The following is a 25,382-nucleotide window of genomic DNA, read 5'->3' as shown; positions in this document are numbered from 1 at the left end:
GTTAACATGCAAATAGCAACCGAGAATAATATAGATTAATATGTAGTCATATAATAAAATATACTAAAGATATAGTATAATGCACATATTAATGAATAATATGTATAATACCATTGCATAAGTTTTCAAAAATAACATAATGTGTATGTTCTTAGGAAAAATAGACTGTAGGAAAAATGAGTATCTTAACATCTGCCTCAGGGTTTGGTCATTACAGGTAACTACTCTTTCTTTTTTTAAGCTCATATATTTTGGAAATCATTTAATAACTTTTATAATTAGTTTGGAAATAAGTAAATGTATAATTTCATTTGTAAAAATAAATTATGTTAATGTTAAAATAAAATACATTCAATATATAAAAATGATATTGAATAATATGTAGAGATAAATTTAAAATACCTTACAGAGGAAAATTATACTTGCCAAAGAAAAAACAATATTTAAAATACGAATTTTGATACTTAATTATGACATAAGTCTATTTCTAAGCAAGTTTTTGGCGGACCTAATTTGACCAGTAACTGCCTCTAGATCCAGGTAAGTCAAGGTCATTGCTTTGGGCTTCATTTTTTACCCTAATTGGACAGGGCTAAATACATGAGTTCTACAGTCCCTTCTTGCTCTGTGAGTACAAGATTCTTTCATTAGTGATTGTATTAACACTGAAATGTGGATTTAATTATTTTCAAACACAATGTAAAACATTTCTCAAACCACTAGCCTCTCTTAAGAGCACCTCATTCTTTCAGTGGCAGTATACGTGCCATTGATTTAGAGTGAGGCCTAACAATTAATTTAGAATTAATTCATTCATTTGAAAGATTGTTTGCCTACTCTAACTGAAAATTAAAAGCTTTGGTGGAGGCTTCCTTGAAAATATTCCAAATCTTGTTCTGCCTTACAAATGCTTATACCTTTACCTCTTTGGGAACAGGCAATTCATGACTTTGAAATAGCAAACTGAAAAATAACCTGCATTTACAAAGTTTGACTTTGTTCATAGTGTCCTCTATTCTCATTTCTTACTATTCTCATTCTTTAGCCTCTTGTCTGCTGCTAATAAAGCCACCATGAATAAAACCTAAAGCTGTTTAGAAGGAATGAGCAACTTTTTATACTGATGTGTCAGTTTCCCCTTCTGGAAAAAGGGGATAATAATTCCTTACAGGACTGTTACAATGATTAAATGAGATGTCTGTCCAGTGCTTAGCACAGTGCCTGGTGTATATAAAGGGTTCGGCAGGGGCTTTATCTCCACAATGCGCACCTCCCAGCGCTGGGAAAACAGCAAATTGTTCTCAGTATTTGATGAGTCTCCTCCTCCTCATTATTTTTATTACTATTATTATTGAAATGGAGTAACAACCATCTTTCCCAAATGAGTAATGGAATTTTTAAAAAGCACCAGTAAAACTAAGAATCTCACTGAAAGTGAATGAGTAATTTATTGAAAAACCTGACTGATAATATGTCTCAAGTTTAAAGCATTGTAATAAAATACACTTTTATAATCCCACCTAACTTTACTAGTATACTTGTCAATCAAATATAGTACCACTAAATTCACAAAAACCCTGGCAACCAGGAAGAATGTGGTTTCTAGAAATCTCTACAATGCCCCCTAGCAAATAGGGGACAGAATCCCAAGTGAAATGCATAGCCAGTGATGGGTGGAAAGGTCACTAGGAAGCAACGCTGTTTGCTAGGCACTTTTCATGCTGAAGCTAGGGTGGTTCTGTTTCTAGGGAGCTCTCTCACTTGTGCCCAAACAGCATTTGCGTTCCCACTGAACCTTAAGTATAACCAAAAGAAATAGGAAAATCTCAAAACAAACGAAAAGGCAGTTCAAAAACAGTCTGCAAAGGCCCTGTGAAACTTAGAAGAATAGCACTGGGAAAACCTGGTAAGAACAGAACACATGTATTTAAAATTATCTGAATATATTCTAAAATGATGTTCAATACTCCTTAATATTTTAATTTTGCATGTTTGCAAAGAGGCATATGCAGCTCTTTCTATATGAAAAGAAAGACTTGCTGGTGGGAGACAAGGGATCTTAATTCTTAACAGCCTGAATCTATCAAAAGATTACGATTTAAAGTAACTGTACTCCTTTCAATTGGCTTTTAAAATTAAAGTAAACGTACTTTGAAAGGGACACTCACTTTATCTAAGTTTAAGTAATATATATGAAATTACTTCGTAAAGGTTTAAGTTCCATATATAAAATTGCTATTATTTCTGCAGAAATAAAATTGGATGGTCAGAAAGAGGGATGATGAAGGTTAAGTATCTGGGCTATAAGATCACTTTATAAAATATAATTGCCAAAGCACAAAAACATAAGAAACTGAGTTGCCCAGATAACATTAAAAAGAAAAGGTCAAAAAGGAGACATCAAAGGAAAAGTAAAAAGACAGAAAGAACACAAGTGAGAAATTCACAGAGGCCAAAAATTTCGGTGTGAATGACAAAGGCAAAAATGACAAAGACCTACAAAAAGGTAAAGAAAAAAAGCAAATAATTAGAGGAAAATTCGTGACTTGTCTAGTGGTTTTTTTTTTTTCTTTTTTTTTTAATGGTCCAATGTTAAACACATCCTACTGAAAAGCCTAAATGCTGGGTATTTAACATTTCACAACTTAGAACCCTTGCGATTTTCGTGCAATATATCCAGCATCAATTATACCTATAAGAGTTAAAAATGCTTTATAAGTAGAAAAATTAAAATATCTATGATGGCTCAGTCTAAAACAGTGAACAGCAGGCTGCTAATATAAACAGCTCTGTGAGCATAACATAGTTTAGTACTTAAGAGGTATACAATTGTAGTAGAAGTTGTGAAATGGCTGATAAATTGCCCTATTTATAGACTCCAGTGTTAAAGATGAGATAAATTGTATCCTGATAATCACCTGCCTCTTATCCATGGCTTTTTAACTCATCTGCTCCATCCTGACAATGAATATTTAAGCTGCTTCTTCACTCAGCTCTGGTCAGGGCACTGTAAATCTAAGTACCTGCTATCATATAAAGTCTAACTATAGAAACAAAAATTAATGGTGTTGTCTGAATCACAATAATTGGGAATTAGCACTTTAGCTTAACTTGTTAAGATGAAAGATAAATTATAAGAATGAAACATTAGTTACCATAGCAAATACATAAGCACTGTCCTCATTCAAATCATGACCCAGGTCTGAGTGTCTATGAAAGTTCCACTGGATTATATTAGGCTCCACCTCGACAAATAACATTTGTTGCTCAGGAATGATTTATAGCAATTGTCATCATCTTTTGTATTCTTCACACAAATGTTGAAAAATTACAGAGATTTATCTTATCCATCAATGTAATACTTCCAAAAATGTGAGGAATCAGTGCAAATGTGGTTTATCTTAATCTCTAATGCACTGTCAAGGTCACTGAGATTAACAAGCCTGATTCCTCAGACTGGGAAGAATTGATTATTGCCATTTTGCTGAGTTTTTTGGCATAACCATAAAGCTGCCTTGAGTAGAACAATACTGCATTTTTCTCAATTGAAGTTTCCCAACCAAAAATGGATTTTATTTTGGCCAAAATAAATTTTGCTACTTGTGTGTGTGTGTGTGTTTATGTGTATTACTCAAAATATAATTCTCTAGGCCTTTAATTGATAGTTGTATTTAATTGATTCATTATATAAGAAAATGCTGTACTTTTTAAAAATAGAGAAATTTTCTTATTCACATCCAATGCGAGATTCTATGACTTTGCTGAAATGTATTTTGAGCTTCCTGTTTTCTTTTTATGTGAAAAGCAGTGAAATGCATGATGAATCTCATATATATGTGTATTTTAAGGAATACTGATATAAATTTGACAAAGGATACTCACTTAAATAGTTAAGAATCTATTCCTATTTTATGAAGTAACAGAAAATTATTGAAAACAAAAGAAAATAACCTAGCTTCTGGCAAAAAGGAGAATGGCATAATTGAATGAAAAAGTTACAAATTAGGCAAAAACAGACATTTTGCATTGTGAGATGATATACCTGAGAAATATATTTTAAAAGAGTTGACATTATTATTTTGTGAAAAAATTGAAATATTTAAGGTGTATACATGCATATATATGTGTAATTGATTATGGCATTACATATGTCTGAAGAGAATGAGTAAACAGTACATGTTGAATGCCTGCTCTGTATATTTCAGAATAAAATAAAGTTTATTTATATATGAAAATTAAATATAATATCTATTAAATAGGATAAAATAAGGTTTATATATGAAAATTAAATATAAGCCACTTTGTTTTTTTCTATTTGATTTCATAATTATAAATGGAATCTCGAGTCATTAGAAAGAAAAAAAATGAAGAAACTCTAAGTAAAGAGATCCTGAAAAATGAATATGGGTGTTTTGGTTTTTGTTTTTTTTAATATATGAATTTTAGGAAGATTTCCATATATTATTCTATTTCATGGAATGGATCACTCCCATGATTATTTCCCTATACAGTTAAAAATAATATTATACTGGCTGATGATTACAAGTTTATCTTAATTTTGTGAGTAACAAGAAGAAACTGCTTCCTCAGTATTTTTTATTCCTCCTTTTCTTAATGAAAATCTTAAGTAAAAATAAGGATGAAGTTTGTTAAAGTGAAAAATTTAATTTGCAATACCTCCCTGATATTCCATCAAAAAAAGGAAAAAACTCAAAAATACTGATTATACATCAAGGCTTGAATACAAGGCAAAGACTGAGGGTGTGTGCATTAGTTTTCTAGAGCTGCCAAAACAAATTACCATAAACTTGGTGGCTTGACATCACAGAAATTTATTCTCTCGCTGCTCTGAGAGCAGAAGTTCAAAACCACGGTGAGTTTCCCCTGAAGACTCTAAGGGAAAATATAGCCATGCCTCTCTCCAGCTTCTGGTGGCTCCAGCAATGCTTGGTGCTCCTCTGTATTTACATGACTTACTCCCGGTATCTCTCTCTGACTACTTTTCCCCTATAAGGACACTCATCACCAGATTTAGAGGTTTCTCTAAACCTAGGATGATCTCATACTGAGATCCATAACTTTTTACATGTGCAACAATCCTACCTCTAAATAAAATCACATTTACACATAGGGATTAGGATTTGGAGGCATCTTTCGGAGGCCGCTATTCAACCCATGGATGTATGTGGGTGTGCTTTTAATTTTGCTGTTATTGCCAAGAACTTCTGAACTATAAAAGTTCTAATTTTCCTATGTTTCAAATACTTTATATATATTCATTATATATACATAAAATGAAACAATATTGATTCTTCCATATTTTACCATAATTATCACAATGTTAAATTAATGTTATCACAGTATCATTAGAAGACTAACATAAATTATTTTCATTTTTATTTTGAAATAGAGTGAATTATATGTATAGAATCAGTCTTAAGCCTTAATCACAAGGGGAAAAAATAAACAAAAAGGAAATATTAGTTCTGTTGAATGACTCCCCTTAGTGATAGTATGAATGCTTACATTACATTAGGAAAATGTGAAGGAAATCTCTTCTTTGTAGTGGTTGGCAATGATTGTGATGAATTTTATACTCAATCTGTCAGTGTAATACACTCACTGTGTCTTAGTACAAATGTTTTGGAAGCTGCAAATATTTTTGTTGGCTATTCAGCAAACGAAATTCCAGTTTAGCAAATAATAAGGCTTATTATTATAAGTTTAATAAGCATTGTTCTTAGTTGCCCATGGGAATCTATATTCACCGAGCCCTTGTACTGTAATCAACAGTTGGGCTGTTAAAATAGAGGTACTCTACAACTAATCAGTAGGCATATGTCTTTTGATAGAAGACACAAAAGTGTCTGAAATCAGTATAATTTTAGGTAAACAATACTCGCACAATAAGAAAACTACTATTGGCAGTAATGGGGGAGATCCAATTATACTGCAAAGAAAAAAAATTAAATTAAATCCCATTACCTTCAGAAAAGCATACTTATGTAAAAATTAAGATACTTTGAAGAAATAACTATTGACTATGTGCCTCTATGCATGGCTAGTAATATAATTTTTTTAAAGAGGAAAATGTCAGGAAAAGACCAAAGTGTTGGGAAAAGGAATACAAGTGTATGATTATTTCTGCATTTTAAATTAGAATATAAAGTCGTTAATGCATTTAGATTAGAAACTAAATGTGACTATAAGAAAATGAATAGAATTATGCACTCACTGGAGTTATATTAGCCATAGAAGCAATTAAAGTCCCTGCTATATAAAAACTAAATTAAAAATACAACCAGATTAGTTATTCCCTCAAGTAGGTCATTCAGTCAAACATTTATCTCATGATGAACTGAACTGAGTTGGCATGTATTAAATTCTCTAAATAGCAAGGAATAGCGGTATTCTCAGTGTGATTTCAGAAAAGCTTAGGGAAAAGAAGGATCAAAAGTTCTTGTCTATATTCAGGTATAGCCACTATTTAAGTAATTCTAATATATGAAGACCTGTAATTATACAAATAATAAGCCAGGTAGCAATTCCTGTCTATGAAAAGGATTTTCATTTTGACAAAAGAATTCACAGTAGGATAAATTCAGATAGCAAGTACACTCACTACATTTCATATATTATTTTTCTTCTATATAGCTTTTCCAAAACACTTGTTTGGTAACATATTCTAACATTAGAATAGAGATCCTCTAAAGGTTTGATGAAAGAGCATAATCAACTTACTGGGATTTTTGCTCCTCTCAGCAAATAAAAACAAAACAAAGTGATTAAATTAAAAATTAGCTTGCAAAATTTTTAGAGGATGTTGTTGTTTCAGTACAGATTCTGCCCAATCAGGTAAATTTTTGAAAGTATGAAGAATCTAATCTTGAGAAAGGATGTTGTGAAAGAAGCTCATTTTTACACGCTGTTGTTTCCATTTAACACCTGCTTTCCTTCTTAGTCTAAACAATGTGCATCTCTCCCAGCGACCTCAGTTTACTTGCCATTCTGCAAGGAAGTCAACTTTACTGACAGGTCGAATTGTCCTTCTCTTGTAAACTTTCCATCTGGCTTCTCATCACAGTTAAGTACTACATTATTTGTATTACATCTGACATCTGATTAGCGTTTGTCTACCCCATTAGATTGTAAGGCAGGAGCCATGTTCTTTTGTTCATCATTGGATCCTTGGTGACTTTTAGCATGATGGCTGGAACATGGCAGAGGCTCGGCATGTTTTACATCTGAATCAAATACTGTAAGAGTTTGAATTAATACTGGTTAAAACAAGTAAACTTATAACTATGGAAGAAATATGCAATAACATCTTATTTTAGAAAAGTTAAAAGTCCAGTCGATCCCTGCACTTTGACAGACCATGGCAGGAGGATTGCTTGAGATGGGGAGTCTAGGAGGACTAGCCTGGGCAACATAGTGAGACCCTGTCTCTAAAAAAAAAAAAAAAAAAAAAAAAAAAAAATTAACCAGGTGTGGTGGTGTGGAGCTGTAGACCTAGATATACTGGGACGCTGAGGTGGGAGTGTTGCTTGAGCCTAGTAATTTGAGGGTGAAGGAAGTTATGACAGTGCTACTGCACTTGGATAATAGAGCAAGACCTAGTTTCTAAAAAAAAAGAAAGTCAAGTCAAGTTGACTGTTAACCAGACATGCCATTATCCATATGTAGACTGGTGAATCTGGCCCTACAACATTGCAACTGTCCACAATGAGGGATGCAGCATATTAAATATTTTATTTTTCAACCTTAAAGAACTATGAAGGAATAAATTGAAAATGAGATGTCAATAGTAATGATTTTCATGATAATTGTGAATGCCAGAAGTGCCCATACCATTTTCTTCTTTAAAGACTCTTACTACCAATCTCTAAGTTTTTGTGCTAGGACTCTGCAGGCAACAATTCACAATGAACTGAATAGCCATAATTACTGATATATATGGCAGAAAGGTGAGGGAAGGAAGATGATTATCTTTAAAGTTATTTTTCTAAGCATATGATGAGAGTGAGAACAAAAAAAAGTGCCCTCAAGTTTTGTATTGGTGGAAAACTAGCTAAAAGTACTTTAAAAATCTGTACTACAAATGTGCAAGTAGGCTTTTTATGGTGGTGTTCCCCTCACCCTCAATGAGCCTGTCATGAAGCATGTGTAGGGTAGAATTTGCACAGGGTAAAATAATGAGAGGTATATCACACTCTCTATCAGCAGTGTACCGTACTGTGCAAAATACGGTATGGGGAATTAGCCAAATAAAATTACAGTGTGAGATGCTGTATTACTTCACATGCAAGAAAAAATATGAATGACTAAATATACTGCTCAGTTTTTAGTTACTTAACATAATCTGCTGGGAATATAACTACTTTTTATGGCATACTTTCTAAACTCTTAAAAATTAAAAATTTAATAATTTTTAATATTCTGATGAAAAAAGCAGTTTCTATGCCCAGGGTCAGTAGGAGGTAAAGAGATACATAACTTGATTTGTAAAATCAGCATTAGCTAACTATTAATAGTAAGAAAGTGATTAAAATTATTTTGAAAGTAAAATATAAATTGTCTATTATGTGATATAAAATAGAGTGCAAGTAGTTGTATATTTTAAAGGAAAATGAGTAAAAATAAAATTAAGAATTGTGTAAATTTCCTGGGGACATATATAAAAGTAAATTCCAGGAATAAATCCTTATAAAATATATCATTTTAATATATCTATATAGATATGCATCTATTTCTTTAAACAGAGAGTAAAAGTCTGGAATTTTGGTGGAAAGAATAATAAATGACAAAAAGGTTTATAAAAATTGATAGAAGAAATAAAGCCACTTTAGAATACTCTGTAACTGTTAAAGTTCAGGAGCCACAGCTTATGTCTGGATTATACCCAGGTATTTAATGCTGTGATTTCTCAAGTCTTAGTGTTGAACTCCTCTTTATGTATATTCTCTGCCTGGACAATCTCACCAACTTATCATCCTTTCAGTGTTTACCCACATGCCAGTGCAGTTGTATTCAAAATGAGGCATTCATAGCTCTGGGGATAAAAGATGACTTTCCAAGGAGTACCCAAAAATATGTATAGTATCATGAGCATCAAGTTCCAAATCCTAAACTTTCATATGGATACTTTTAATAAAATCCTTTCTGTTTTTTTCCACGTTCCAGAAGAAAAGCATATTTTTCACTCATCTTGCCTTTTCCAGGGGTCCGTTGTACTGCAGTAGCAAAGAGAAAATTCTAAATATTAGTGCTGATATTTAGGAAACGAGTTTTGAATTTTTAAATTCTTTGCTTCTATAAAATCTGGAGAGAGCCCTAATCAAATTTTCAGGTGATAGTTAAAAAATTTTGGTAATAGATTACTACGTGATATTTAGCATAAATTTGGGAAGATTGTAAAGAACTGTGTCAAATTGCTACAACAAAACACCTTTCATTCCCATCTACTTATTTTTATGCATAAGATTTCTCAGAACTTTAACATGAAAATAGGGATGGAATTGATGGTGAAACTTTTCTCATTCAGAAATAAGTAATATTTTTCCTTAAATATGTAAGTTCATTGGAAAATGGCCTATCTTATTTTTTTACTTCCATATTTAACAATTTTTTATGTTTGGAAATTATCAAATTAACAATTGTAATGATAAGTCAATTTAGAAAACAAATTTAACACAAACTTTTAGTATGACATAAAAAATAACATATATATGTGTGTTTGGATTTTTTTTTTTTTTTTTTTTTTTTTGCCGAGGGGTATGATAGGATGATACATAAAAGATTTCCAGGAAGCAATATATTGGAACACAAGTTTGGGGGAGAGAGAGAAATGATATAAAGTCTGTGACTATTAAATTAAAAACTTCATCACATTTAAAAATGACTAATGGCCACTTTGAAGTAAAAAATAGCTATGACTAACGGTCATTATTTTAAAGTAAAAAATAGCTAGGCTTTTAGATTATACTGGATACATTTAGAGAGACTGAAAATATTTTATTTGAAAATGCCTATAAAAATATGCTAGAAGTTAAAACCTTGCAATTATCTAAATGTATGATGGAGAATTTTAGATGTAAACTTAAACATATTATTTTAGGAGATACATGTACATAAAGTTTGAGAGCTATTCAATTATTCTAGTAAATTGTCCTTAATGCATTTCTTTCTCTTACTCAATAATGCAATCATTAACTCCCGTCACTCTTTCTTCCTCAATAACGGTCAAATAGCTCCAATCCTTTTCATTTGCACTACCAGCTCTCAGGGCTGGACATTTTTTCCTCATCTCCTTGCACTTATCAAATTCTCATTTGAGAGTCTCTCAGAACACCACCAAACTTTCATTTGTTGCACTTGTCTTGAGTTGTATTTTTACCTTTGTGTGACTATTTGAACAACTTTTATTTTCCTCTTACCTTCTTACCACTCCACCTGACTTTGGGGTGTGTAAAGGCAGGAACTATGTATTTTTAATTCCTGACAATAAAAGGGGCTAGCATTAGTTGACTGAATGAATGACACATTCTAAATGTCTAACACTGCCCAACACATAGGAGTTATTTGATGTATATTTATTGAGTGCATATGCATAAAACATACACCATTCAACTCAATAATCCAAAGAGAAATGAAATTAGTCCTATTGTGGGAAAATTGTATGATTTATGGATTGATGTTCATACACAGTGAGTGTGAAATTTTGAACTTTTAGAGCTGATATAAGCACTGGAAATTTGGGGGCAATCTCTTTACTTCAGAAATACAGTTGAGATTTTGAGAATTTAACTGACTTGTCTAAAGCCACAACTGTTTAATGACAAAGGACAAGCTAATTCCTGAGCCCAACTCATTGGAAGGGTGGGCAGCCCTGTTCTTTTTTCTATTCCATACAAACTCCTTGCTATGCTCACTGGTCTACAAAATGTCTATGTTGGTTACAGCACTAGAGTGGCAGGTCTGACTTTAGCCTATGAAAGTTTAGAGTGAAACAATTTATAATAAGAAAAATAAAAATAGTGGTATAAAGAACTGAGGAAATAGGACCACACCAACTTGGAAACATAAACAATAAGTTAGGATCTATGTTTTGGGGAAAGAAAACATGAGGTTTCTGGACGAGATATACACAGACCATAGTGGAAAGAGTCTTTTGTCCCTCCACATTTATGTTCTCACATAAGAAAAGCAAACATTGATGATAAGGATCAGACATAAAGGAACACAGCTATCTGGAACACTCTACACTATGAGATAAAGTGAGCTCTGGTGGACAAAGGGATATTTGCCATGAATAGCAACTGATTAAGAAGAGCAAAGATGAAACAGTTATATCTGCCAGGAGGCCAAGACAGGCACTATTCCTCAAAATAGGGGAAAAGGGGCAAATGTCCTCCTGCTCCTAAATTGAGAATCTCTATGGTAGCATTTTGTTTTATATTTTATGTCACAGGTCACATCCTTGTAAGACCCAAAACTTATAGAGGGTAGATTGAGCATTGAAGGCATTCAATAAGTGTTACTATTTCTACTGTCCCCACTTAAAATTCACACTGCCCACTATCCAAAGATAGTGAAAACAAGTAGAGGGTAACCCTGAAGAAGACCAGTGTTTTATAATTTTCTGCAAAGGTTAAGTATTATATAGGCATTCTTTTACATAACTCTCATGACTTGTGTGGTTAGTAATATGATTGCCATTTTGCACAGAGGAAACTAAAAGACTTTTCCAAGGTTATTTAGGGAAACAACTTCAATTTGACCACAAGTGTCTTAACTCTGAAAACAGTAACCTTTCACTAAACCAGCGATTCCCAAAGTGTGGTACCTATACCACCAGCATCAACATTACATGGGAACGTGTTATAAATACAAAACCTTGGGCCTCATTCTACCTACTAAATCAGAAACTCAGAAGGTGGAGTCCAACAAACTGTTTTAATCCCATCTGATATTTCAGGTGCATGATCAGGTTCAAAAACCACTGGCTTCTGCCATATAGCACCATGCAACCCATGTGCATAAAACTGTTGCTTACTCACTGAAGTGAGTACTTGACGTCTGTCAGACAATTTTTATTTATTCATTTTACCATTTTTGAACAAATGTATTTTACTGATATATAGTAGTGTGATATACTGCAGAACCACATGCAACAGCGTTAGGGGGCAGGCAAGCTGGGTAAAGAAGTCCAGCTCTACCACCTATTGTCATATAATCTTGGCAAGTTGCATAACTTCTGTAAATTTAGAATTTGGTTTTGGTAAGAAACAAAAATAAAAATAGTGAGATAATACACAAAAAGCACTTAGCCAGCACTCACAATGCAGTAAATGCTCAATATAGAAAATAAAGAAAATATAGCTTTATGATTATCATTAAAGACAATATTAGTAATGTTATAACTAATTAAATAAGTAGTGAAGCTCATGTATTGTGTATGTTGCAAAGTAGAGATTTGCCTCTACTTAGAATTTTTATTATGGAATTGTTTTGTTTTTTCAGTTTCAAAATGAATACCCAATTTATTTCAATTCAATAAACATTTACTATATAAGAAGGTGCTGTGTTGTTTCAGGATAATTTTTTTAAGTATAGTGAAGATACCAGTCTTCAATTTATGTTAGGGAATAGACATTATTATCTATTGAGTAATGATTTAGATTAAATCCTTGGGGACTTGGCACCAAGATGGCCGAATAGGAACAGCTCCAGCATCCAGGTCCCAGTGTGAGCGACTCAGAGGATGAGTGATTTCTGCATTTCCAACTGAGGTACCAGGTTCATCTAACTAGGGTGTGTCAGACAGTGGGTGCAGGACAGTGGGTGCAGCCCAATGAGTGAGAGCTGAAGCAGGGCAAGGCATTGCCTCGCCCAGGAAGTGCAAGGGGGAAGGGAATTCCTTTTCCTAGCCAAGGGAAACCGTAACAACACCTGGAAAATCGGGTCACTCCCACCCTAATACTGCACTTTACCAAAGGTCTTAGCAAATGGCACACCAGGAGATTATATCCTGCGCCTGGCTCAGAGGGTCCCATGCCCATGGAGCCCCCCTCATTGCTAGCACAGCAGTCTGAGATCTAACTGCAAGGTGGCAGAGAGGCTGGGGGAGGGGCGCCCACCATTGCTGAGGCTTAAGTAGGTAAACAAAGCGGCCAGGAAGCTCGAACTGGGTGGAGGTCACCACAGCTCAAGGAGGCCTGTCTGCTTCTGTAGACTCCACCTCTGGGAACAGGGCATAGCCAAGCAAAAGGCAACAGAAACCTCTGCAGATGTAAATGTGCCTGTTTGACAGGTTTGAAGAGAGTAGTGGTTCTCCCAGCACAGAGTTTGAGATCTGAGAATGGACAGACTGCCTCCTCAAGTGGGTATCTGACACCTGAGTAGCCTAACTGGGAGACATCCCCCACTGGGGGCAGACTGACACCTCACACAGCCAGGTACACCTCTGAGATGAAGCTTCCAGAGGAACAATCAGACAGCAACATCTGCTGTTCAGCAATATTCACTCTTCTGCAGCTTATGCTGCTGATGCCCAGGCAAACAGGGTCTGGAATGGTTCTCAAGCAAACTCCAACAGACCTGCAGCTGAGGGTCCTGACTGTTAGAAGGAAAACTAACAAACAGAAAGGACACCCATGCCAAAACCCCATCTGTATGTCACCACCATCAAAGACTAAAGGTAGATAAAACCACAAAGAGAGGGAAAAAACAGTGCAGGAAAGATGAAAATTGTAGAAATCAGAGCACCTCTCCCCCTCCAAAGGAACGCAGCTCCTCACCAGCAATGGAACAAAGCTGGACGGAGAATGACATGGATGAGTTGAGAGAAGAAGGCTTCAGACGATCAAAATTCTCCGAGCTAAAGGAGGAACTACGAACCGAGCACAAAGAAACTAAAAACCTTGAAAAAAGATTTGACGAATGGCTAACTGGAATAACCAATGTAGAGAAGTCCTTAAATGACCTGATAGAGATGAAAACCATGACACTAGAACTACATGACAAACGCACAAGCTTGAGTAACCGACTCGATCAACTGGAAGAAAGGGTATCAACGACTGAAGATCAAATGAATGAAATGAAGCGAGAAGAGAAGTTTAGAGAAAAAAAGAGTAAAAAGAAATGAACAAAGCCTCCAAGAAATATGGGACTATGTGAAAAGACCAAATTTACGTCTGATTAGTGTACTTGAAAGTGATGGGGAGAATGGAACCAAGTTGGAAAACACTCTGCAGGATATCATCCAGGAGAACTTCCCCAACCCAGTAAGGCAGGCCAACATTCAAATTCAGGAAATACAGAGAATGCCACAAAGATACTCCTCGAGAAGAGCAACTCCAAGACACATAATTGTCAGATTCACCAAAGTTGAAATGAAGGAAAAATGTTAAGGACAGCCAGAGAGAAAGATCGGGTTGCACACAAAGGGAAGCCCATCAGACTAACAGCGGATCTCTTGGCAGAAACTCTACAAGCTAGAAGAGAGTGGGGGGCAATATTCAACATTTTTACACAAAAGAATTATCAACCCAGAATTTCATAACCAGCCAAACAAAGTTTCATAAGTGAAGAAGAAATAAAATCCTTTACAGACAAGCAAATGCTGAGAGATTTTGTCACCATCATGCCTGTCCTACAAGAGATCCTGAAGGAAGCACTAAACATGGAAAGGAACAACTAGTACCAGCCACTGCAAAAACATGCCAAAATGTAAAGACCATCAATTCTAGGAAGAAACTGCATCAACTAACAAACAAAATAACCAGCTAATATCACAATCACAGGATCAAGTTCACACATAACAGTATTAACCTTAAATGTAAATGGCATAAATGCTCCAATTAAAAGACATAGACTGGCAAATTGGATAAAAAGCATCAGCACCCATCAGTGTGCTGTATTCAGGAGACCCATCTCACGTGCAGAGACACACATAGGCTCAAAATAAATGGATGGAAGAAGATCTACCAAGCAAATGGAAAACAAAAAAAGGCAGGGGTTGCAATCCTAGTCTCTGATAAAACAGACGTTAAGCCATCAAAGATCAAAAGAGACAAAGAAGGCCATTACATAATGGTAAAAGGATCAATTCAACAAGAAGAGCTAACTATCCTAAATATATATGCACCCAATACAGGAGCACCCAGATTCATAAAGCAAGTCCTTAGAGACTTACAAAGACACTTAGACTCCCAAACAATAATAATGGGAGACTTTAATACCCCACTGTCAACATTAGACAGACCAACTTGACAGAAAGTTAACAAGGATATCCAGGAATTGAACTCATCTCTGCACCAAGTGGACCTAATAGATACCTACAGAACTCTCCACCCCAAATCAACAGAATATACATTCTTCTCAGCACCACATCATACTTATTCCAAAATTGACTACATAGTTGAAAGTAAAGCACTCCTCACCAAATGTACAAGAACAGAAATTATAACAAACTGTCTCTCAGACCACAGTGCAATCAAACTAGAACTCAGGAATAAGAAACTCAATCAAAACTGCTCAACTACATGGAAACTGAACAACCTGCTCCTGAATGACTACTGGGTACATAATGAAATGAAGGCAGAAATAAAGATGTTCTTTGAAACCAACGAGAACAAAGATACAACATACCAGAATCTCTGGGACACATTTAAAGCAGTGTGTGGATGGAAATTTTTAGCACTAAATGCCCACAAGAGAAAAAAGGAAAGCTGTGAAATTGACACCCTAATATCACAATTAAAAGAATTAGAGAAGCAAGAGCAAACACATTCAAAAGCTAGCAGAAGGCAAGAAATAACTAAGATCAGAGCAGAACTGAAGGAGATAGAGACACAAAAAACCCTCCAAAAAATCAATGAATCCAGGAGTTGGTTTTTTGAAAAGATCAACAAAAGTGATAGACTGCTAGCAAGACTAATAAAGAAGAAAAGAGAGAAGAATCAAATACCTGCAATAAAAAATGATAAAGGGGATGTCACCACCAACCCCGCAGAAATACAAACTACCATCAGAGAATACTATAAACACCTCTACGCAAAAAATCTACAAACCTAGAAGAAATGGATTAATTCTTGGAGACATACACTCTCCCAAGACTAAACCAGGAAGAAGTTGAATCCACGAATAGACCAACAACAGGCTCTGAAGTTGAGGCAATAATTAATAGCTTATCAACCAAAAAAAGTGTGATACACAGTCAAATTCTACCAGAGGTACAAGCAGGATCTGGTACCATTCCTTCTGAAACTATTCCAATCAATAGAAAAAGAGGAAATCCTCCCTAACGCATTTTATGAGGCCAACATCATCCTGATACCAAAGCCTGACAGAGACATAACTAAAAAAGAGAATTTTAGACCAATATCCCTGATGAACATCGATGCAAAAATCCTCAACAAAATACTGGCAAATCAAATCCAGCAGCACATCAAAAAGTTTATCCACCATGATCAAGTGGGCTTCATCCCTGGGATGCAAGGCTGGTTCAACATATGCAAATCAATAAACATAATCCAGCATATAAAGAGAACCAAAGACAAAAACCACATGGTTATCTCAGTAGATGCAGAAAAGGTCTTTGACAAAATTCAACAGCCCTTCATGCTAAAAACGCTCAATAAATTAGGTATTGATAGAACGTATCTCAAAATAATAAGAGCTATTTATGACAAACCCACAGCCAATATCATACTGAATGGGCAAAAACTGGAAACATTCCCTTTGAAAACTGGCAGAAGAAGGGATGCCCTCTCTCACCACTCCTATTCAACACAGTGTTGGAAGCTCTGGCCAGGGCAGTCAGACAAGATAAAGAAATAAAGGGTATTCAATTAGGAAAAGAAGTCAAATTGGTACAGATGACATGATTGTATATTTAGAAAACCCCATCATCTCAGCCCCAAATCTCCTTAAGCTAATAAGCAACTTCAGGAAATTCTCAGGATACAAAATCAATGTGCAAAAATCACAAGCAGTCTTATACAATCATAACAGACAAACAGAGAGCCAAATCATGAGTGAACTCCCATTCACAATTGCTTCAAAGAGAATAAAATACCTAGGAATAAACTTACAATGAATGTGAAGGAGCTCTTCAAGGAGAACTACAAACCACTGCTCAACGAAATAAAAAAGCACATAAACAAATGGAAGAAAATTCCATGATCATGGATAGGAAGAACCAATATCGTGAAAATGACCATACTGCCCAAGGCAATTTATAGATTCAATGACATCCCCATTAAGCTACCAATGACTTTCTTCACAGAATTGGAAAAAACTACTTTAAAGTTCATATGGAACCAAAAAAGAGCCCACATTGCCAAGATAATCCTAAGCCAAAAGAACAAAGCTGGAGGCATCACGCTACCTGACTTCAAACTATACTACAAGGCTACAGTAGCCAAAACAGCATGGGACTGGTACCAAAACAGAGATATAGACCAATGGAACAGAACAAAGCCCTCAGAGGTAATAACACACGTCTACAACCATCTGATCTTTGACAAATGACAAAAACAAGAAATGGGGTAAGGATTCCCTACTTAATAAATGGTGCTGGGAAAACTGGCTAGTCATAAGTAGAAAGCTGAAATTGGATCCCTTCCTTATACCTTATACAAAAATTAATTCAAGATGGATTAGAGACTTAAATGTTAGACCTAAAACCATGAAACCCCTTGAAGAAAACCTAGGCAATACTATTCAGGACATAGGCATGGGCAAGGGCTTTACGTCTAAAACACCAAAAGCAATGGCAACAAAAGCCAGAATAGACAAATGGGATCTCATTAAACTAAAGAGCTTCTGCACAGCAAAAGAAACTACCATCAGAGTGAACAGGCAACCTACAGAATGGGAGAAAATTTTCGCAATCTACTCATCTGACAAAAGGCTAATATCCAGAACCTACAAGGAACTCAAACAAATTTACAAGAAAAAAACAAACAATCCCTTTAAAAAGTGGGCAAAGGATATAAACAGACACTTCTCAAAAGAAGATGTTCATCCAGCCAACAGACACATGAAAAAATGCTCATCATCACTAGCCATCAGAGAAATGCAAATCAAAACTGCAATGAGATACCATCTCACACCAGTTAGAATGGCAATCATTAAAAAATCAGGAAATAACAGGTGCTGGAGAGGATATGGAGAAATAGGAACACTCTTTCACTGTTGGTGGGACTGTAAACTAGTTCAACCATTGCTGAAGACAGTGTGGCAATGCCTCAAGGATCTAGAACTAGAAATACCATTTGACCCAGCCATCCCATTACTGGGTATATACCCAAAGGATTATAAATCATGCTGCTATAAAGACACACGCACACGTATGTTTATTGTGACACTGTTCACAATAGCAAAGACTTGGAATCAACCCAAATGTCCATCAATGACAGATTGGATTAAGAAAATGTGGCAATATAAATGGTGGAATACTATGCAGCCATAAAAAAGGATGAGTTCATGTCCTTTGTAGGGACATGGATGCAGCTGTAAACCATCATTCTCAGAAAACTATTGCAAGAACAGAAAACCTAACACCGTATGTTCTCACTCATAGGTGGGAATTGAACAATGAGAACACTTGGACACAGGAAGGGGAACATCACACACCAGGGCCTGTTGTGGTGTAGGGGCAGGAGGGAGGGATAGCATTAGGAGATATACCTAATGTAAATGACGAGTTAATGGGTATAGTACACCAACATGGCACATGTATACATAGGTAACAAACCTGCACATTGTACCCCTGTACCCTAGAACTTAAAGCATAACAAAAAATAAAATAAAAATAAATCCTTTCAAATTTTATGTTGTATTGGCTTACAGCTTTAGATTGTGCCCTTTAACAGTATTTAAATACATTGTTATGATACATATTTAACTTCTGGTCAAATTTATTACTTAGGGAAAACCCTATAATACCATATCTGCAGTAATACTATGTTCAACTTTTTTTTTTTTAAACTCAGTGAGACTTGGGTCTATTATTTCTTCCTTATTTGCACCAACCAGTGAAAGAAACCAGTTTCTATTCCCTTTATAATGCTTTTATGCATAGAAAAAGGCCGTCATCTTTTCTGTGTCTTTTTTTTTTATTTTTTAAGATTTTCAATTTTCACAAGCTCCTCTCATAGCTCATGTGCTCAAGATCTTTTTATCATTTGTATTGTATCTCCACCAAATGCTTGGCAATTTGTCTCTTTTTTGAAATGTGCTTTTTTTGTTGAACTGAGTCTCCAAATTGCAGCCTAACAAGACCTGAATGTAGCTCAATCCCTTTTTATGCATGACATCGCTATTACAATTCAACACACTGTAGCATTTGAATATTTTAGCAGGTATTAGAATGTCAACTCATTCAATTTATCATCCACTGTAGCTCTTGAATTTTTCTTTCTGCTGCTACAATCTCTAACTATTCATTGTACTTTTTGGTTCCATTATCCCTCCCTGCAGCACCTTTCACATTCATTCCATTTTTGTGATTCTGATGTCACTGATTTTACCCATATCTCCAATGTATCAATATTATGCTGCATAGTATAGTACAACACCCCAAATTTGCAATCCCTGCTACTTCTATGACTCACTGTTTTGTAGACATATTAGAATAAATATGTATTTCCCAAGATATTTCATAAGTCTACTACATTACCTCTAGTATTCTTTTCTTAGATGACTTTTGTAAATCACTCTATTTAAGGCTTCAGTTAAACAAACAAAAAGCAAACAAACAAGGATTACTGGTCTATTGTTACAGGGCCATTTTAAAAAGAAATATTGTTCTTTCTTTTTTGACTCAATTTGAGAAACTTAAACTCAGCACCAACTACAAGATTGCATTATTGTTTAATTATTGAGCTGTCATCCAAAAAATACAGATTACACCTCTGATCTTCACACACACCTAGTAGCATAGTGGATATCATCTGTCCTCACTGCCGGAGGTGACCTGTGCTTGCTGGGCGTGTCATGTGGTGGGTTAAGCAAATCTTAGTAAATACAGAGTTAATTTCACTTAACATGTTTACTTTCCCCGTTACAAAAGAAAGCAAGGCAGAGAATATAAAATGAAAGTAATGAAGGAAATGACAAAAGAATCTTAAGTTGTTTGGCCCAAATTTTATTATTTTACCACAGATAAGTGGCAGAGTTACCAAAACCAAAATGAGCTGATGAATTGTTCAAGTTTACAAGTCAAATATTACCGTACTTATTAAATTAAACAGAAACACGTGTGGCTTTATTCTGTCTAGAATTCCCATCTACCCACCTTACATATTCATAGACACCTACTCCTGCCTTGAGTCCTGCCCTATCCACTTAAGTCTTACTTATGCTTCATGAATCAAAATGAGATCCCTCCAAGATAGTAATGTTTCCTTTCTTTGTGTTCACACTCTATCTTGTACTTAGTTCTTATTTCAAAATCAAATTGTTTAAAAGCAGTTCCTCTATGAATGTTAAGATCCACTTCTTTGATTTCCAGCTACCAGATGGTACTGAGAATTATTCAAAAAGTATTCCTAAATAAATGAACTATTTTTAACGTAGCATTTTTCCCAAAAGCTATATTTCTAAAATTTAGACAGTGATATTAGGAGTCGAATGCTTTCTAGAGAAATTATGGTGATGCAATGGTGTGAGTCCAATTTTAACAACATGGTAGAAAAACATGTTTATACGAGTAGACCCATTAAAGTTTTAAAACAATAATCAGCCCTGAAAAAGCGCACGTGTATAGCAAAATAAAACAAAAACAAACAAAACACACAAAAACAAAAGGGAAGAAAGAAGAGACTATAATTTCTCCATAATACATTTCATCTTTTTTATATGTATATATGATATGGATTTTAATAAAATTGTGGCTGTATTTATTTTGGATAAATATTTACTTCCATGGTCGGATTATATGTGGTAAAATTGAAGGAGGTGGTAAAAATAGTAAAAAAGTTTGTATAACATTTTCAAGTCTAATGAAATAGTTTTCAGAAGACTTAGCAAAATATCTTGAAAATTTAAAAAATGGGTACACTTTGGTTCTAGAGAAGACAGATGAAATATTGGATTGCTGTCTTCAAATAGATGATAGATCAATTGGCAGATGATACTGATAAAATATTTTCCTTTTTAGCTTATATAAGACCAAAAACAATTAATTTAGAGGGCAAGCAGGAAATGCTACAGGAAGGTGAGGCATTATGATGAGTTACTAAATAATGCAGTGAAAGATTCCTACAGAGACCTTTTGAACAGAATAGTTACTCTTTGATCTAGTCATTTAGATATTAAATCTAAACCTAGGGGGTGGAGCAAGATGGCCGAATAGGAACAGCTCCAGGCTCCAAATCCCAGGGCGAGCGACACAGAAGACAGGTGATTTCTGCATTTTCAACTGAGGTACTGGTTTTATCTCACTAGGGAGTGCATGACAATCAGTGCTGCTCAGCTGCTGCAGCCAGACCAGCGAGAGCTGAAGCAGGGGGAGGCATCGCCTCACCTGGGAAGTACAAGGGGGAAGGGAATCCCTTTTCCTAGCCAGGGGAACTGAGACACACAACACCTGGAAAAATCGGGTAACTCCCACCCCAATACTGCGCTCTACCAAGGATCTTAGCAAACGGGCACACCAGGAGACTATATCCCAGGAGACTATATCCCACACCTGGCCGGGAGGGTCCCACGCCCATGGAACCTCCCTCATTGCTAGCACAGCAGTCTGTGATCTCCCCGCAAGGCAGCAGAGAGGCTGGGGGAGGGGCGCCCGCCATTGCTGAGGCTTAAGTAGATAAACAAAGCCTCTGGGAAGCTCGAACTGGGTGGAGCTCACAGCAGCTCAAGGAGTCCTGCCTTTCTCTGTAGACTCCACCTCTGGGGACAGGGCACAGCTAAACAACAACAACAACAACAAAAAGCAGCTGAAACCTCTGCAGATGCAAACGACTCTGTCTGACAGCTTTGAAGAGAGCAGTGGATCTCCCAACACGGAGGTTGAAGTCTGAGAAGGGACAGACTGCCTGCTCAAGTGGGTCCCTGACCCCTGAGTAGCCTAACTGGGAGACATCCCTGACTAGGGGCAGACCAACACCCCACACCTCACACAGTGGAGTACACCCCTGAGAGGAAGCTTCCAAAGCAAGAATCAGACAGGTACACTCGCTGTTCAGCAATATTCTATCTTCTGCATCCTCTGCTGCTGATAACGAGGCAAACAGGGTCTGGAGTGGACCTCAAGCAATCTCCAACAGACCTACAGCTGAGGGTCCTGACTGTTAGAAGGAAAACTAACAAACAGGAAGGACACCCACACCAAAACCCCATCAGTACGTCACCATCATCAAAGACCAGAGGCAGATAAAACCACAAAGATGGGGAAAAAGCAGGGCAGAAAAGCTGGAAATTAAAAAAATAAGAGCGTATCGCCCCCTGCAAAGGAACGCAGCTCATCGCCAGCAACGGATCAAAGCTGGACGGAGAATGACTTTGACGAGATGAGAGAAGAAGGCTCCAGTCCATCAAACTTCTCAGAGTTAAAGGAGGAATTACGTACCCAGTGCAAAGAAACTAAAAATCTTGAGAAAAGAGTGGAAGAATTGATAACTAGAATAATTAATGCAGAGAAGGCAATAAATGAATGGACAGAGATGAAAACCATGACACGAGAAATACGTGACAAATGCACAAGCTTCAGTAACCGACTTGATCAACTGGAAGAAACAGTATCAGCAATTGAGGATCAAATGAATGAAATGAAGCGAGAAGAGAAACCAAAAGAAAAAAGAAGAAAAAGAAATGAACAAAGCCTGCAAGAAGTATGGGATTATGTAAAAAGACCAAATCTACGTCTGATTGGGGTGCCTGAAAGTGAGGGGGAAAATGGAACCAAGTTGGAAAACACTCTTCAGGATATCATCCAGGAGAACTTCCCCAACCTAGTAGAGCAGGCCAACATTCAAATCCAGGAAATACAGAGAATGCCACAAAGATACTCCTCGAGAAGAGCAACTCCAAGACACATAATTGTCAGATTCACCAAGTTGAAATGAAGGAAAAAATCTTAAGGGCAGCCAGAGAGAAAGGTTGGGTTACCCACAAAGAGAAGCCTATCAGACTAACAGCAGATCTCACGGCAGAAACTCTACAAGCTAGAAGAGAGTGGGGGCCAATATTCAACATTCTTAAAGAAAAGAATTATCAACCCAGAATTTCATATCCAGCCAAACTAAGTTTCATAAGTGAAGGAGAAATAAAATCCTTTACAGATAAGCAAATGCTTAGAGATTTTGTCACCACCAGGCCTGCCTTACAAGAGACCCTGAAGGAAGTACTAAACATGGAAAGGAACAACCGGTACCAGCCATTGCAAAAACATGACAAAATATAAAGACCATCAATGCTAGGAAGAAACTATATCAACTAACGAGCAAAATAACCAGTTAATATCATAATGGCAGGATCAAGTTCACACATAACAATTAACCTTAAATGTAAATGGACTAAACGCTCCAATTAAAAGATACAGACTGGCAAATTGGATAAAGAGTCAAGACCCATCAGTTTGCTGTATTCAGGAGACCCATCTCACATGCAGAGACATACATAAACTAAAAATAAAGGGATGGAGGAAGATCTACCAAGCAAATGGAGAACAAAAAAAAGCAGGGGTTGCAATACTAGTCTCTGATAAAACAGACTTTAAACCATCAAAGATCAAAAGAGACAAAGAAGGCCATTACATAATGGTAAAGGGATCAATTCAACAGAAAGAGCTAACTATCCTAAATATATATGCACCCAATACAGGAGCACCCAGATTCATAAAGCAAGTCCTTAAAGACTTACAAAGAGACTTAGACTTCCATACAATAATAATGGGAGACTTCAACACCCCACTGTCAACATTAGACAGATCAATGAGACAGAAAGTTAACAAGGATATCCAGGAATTGAACTCATCTCTGCAGCAAGCAGACCTAATAGACATCTACAGAACTCTCCACCCCAAATAAACAGAATATACATTCTACTCAGCAGCACATCACACTTATTCCAAAATTGACCACATAATTGGAAGTAAAGCACTCTTCAGCAAATATACAAGGACAGAAATTATAACAAACTGTCTCTCAGACCACAGTGCAATCAAACTAGAACTCAGGACTAAGAAACTCAATCAAAACCGCTCAACTACATGGAAACTGAACAACCTGCTCCTGAATGACTACTGGGTACATAACAAAATGAAGGCAGAAATAAAGATGTTATTTGAAATCAATGAGAGCAAAGATACAACATACCAGAATCTCTGGGACACATTTAAAGCAGTGTGTAGAGGGAAATTTTAACACTAAATGCCCATAAGAGAAAGCAGGAAAGATCTGAAATTGACACTCTAACATCACAATTAAAAGAACTAGAGAAGCAAGAGCAAACACATTCAAAAGCTAGCAGAAGGCAAGAAATAACTAAGATCAGAGCAGAACTGAAGGAGATAGCGACACAAAAAACTCTCCAAAAAATCAATGAATCCAGGAGTTGGTTTTTTGAAAAGATCAACAAAATTGATAGACTGCTAGCAAGACTAATAAAGAAGAAAAGAGAGAAGAATCAAATAGTCACAATAAAAAATGATAAAGGGGATGTCACCACCAACCCCGCAGAAATACAAACTACCATCAGAGAATACTATAAACACCTCTACGCAAATAAACTAGAAAATCTAGAAGAAATGGAGAATTTCCTGGACACTTACACTCTCCCAAGACTAAACCAGGAAGAAGCTGAATTCCTGAGTAGACCAATAGTAGGCTCTGAAATTGAGGCAATAATTAATATCCTACCAATGAAAAAAAGTCCAGGACCAGATGGATTCACAGCTGAATTCTACCAGAGGTACAAGGAGGAGTTGGTACCATTCCTTCTGAAACTATTCCAATCAATAGAAAAAGAGGGAATCCTCCTTAACTCATTTTATGAGGCCAACATCATCCTGATACCAAAGCCTGGCAGAGACACAACAAAAAAAGAGAATTTTAGACCAATATCCCTGATGAACATCGATGCAAAAATCCTCAATAAAATACTGGCAAACCAGATCCAGCAGCACATCAGAAAGCTTATCCACCATGATGAAGTGGGCTTCATCCCTGGGAGGCAAGGCTGGTTCAACATACGCAAATCAATAAACGTAATCCAGCATATAAACAGAACCAAAGACAAAAACCACACGATTATCTCAATAGATGCAAAAAAGGCCTTTGACAAAATTCAACAGCCCTTCATGCTAAAAACTCTCAATAAATTCGGTATTGATGGAACATATCTCTAAATCATAAGAGCTATTTATG

General features: G+C 36.0%; 1 protein-coding gene across 2 annotated transcripts in view; it reads right to left on the bottom strand.

Annotated features, from left to right (window-relative positions):
- The window catches only part of TRHDE (thyrotropin releasing hormone degrading enzyme), a 420,293-nt gene that overhangs the window by 25,745 nt on the left and 369,166 nt on the right, over window positions 1–25,382 (bottom strand). The window contains exon 16 of one of the 2 annotated variants that reach the window (XM_050749272.1): window positions 8,765–9,233. The exons of the other annotated variant lie outside the window; for it this stretch is intronic. Coding sequence (XP_050605229.1) covers window positions 9,200–9,233 — 34 coding nt within the window. The 3' untranslated portion in view covers window positions 8,765–9,199. Of the gene's footprint in view, window positions 1–8,764; window positions 9,234–25,382 lie in introns of those variants that run through there. 2 annotated transcript variants of the gene reach the window in all.

The sequence above is a fragment of the Macaca thibetana genome, chromosome 11 (assembly GCF_024542745.1).
Source record: "Macaca thibetana thibetana isolate TM-01 chromosome 11, ASM2454274v1, whole genome shotgun sequence".
Taxonomy (NCBI): Eukaryota; Metazoa; Chordata; class Mammalia; order Primates; family Cercopithecidae; genus Macaca; species Macaca thibetana.
The sequence above is the reverse complement of the archived record's forward strand: the minus strand, read 5'-3'. Positions and strand labels throughout refer to the sequence as shown.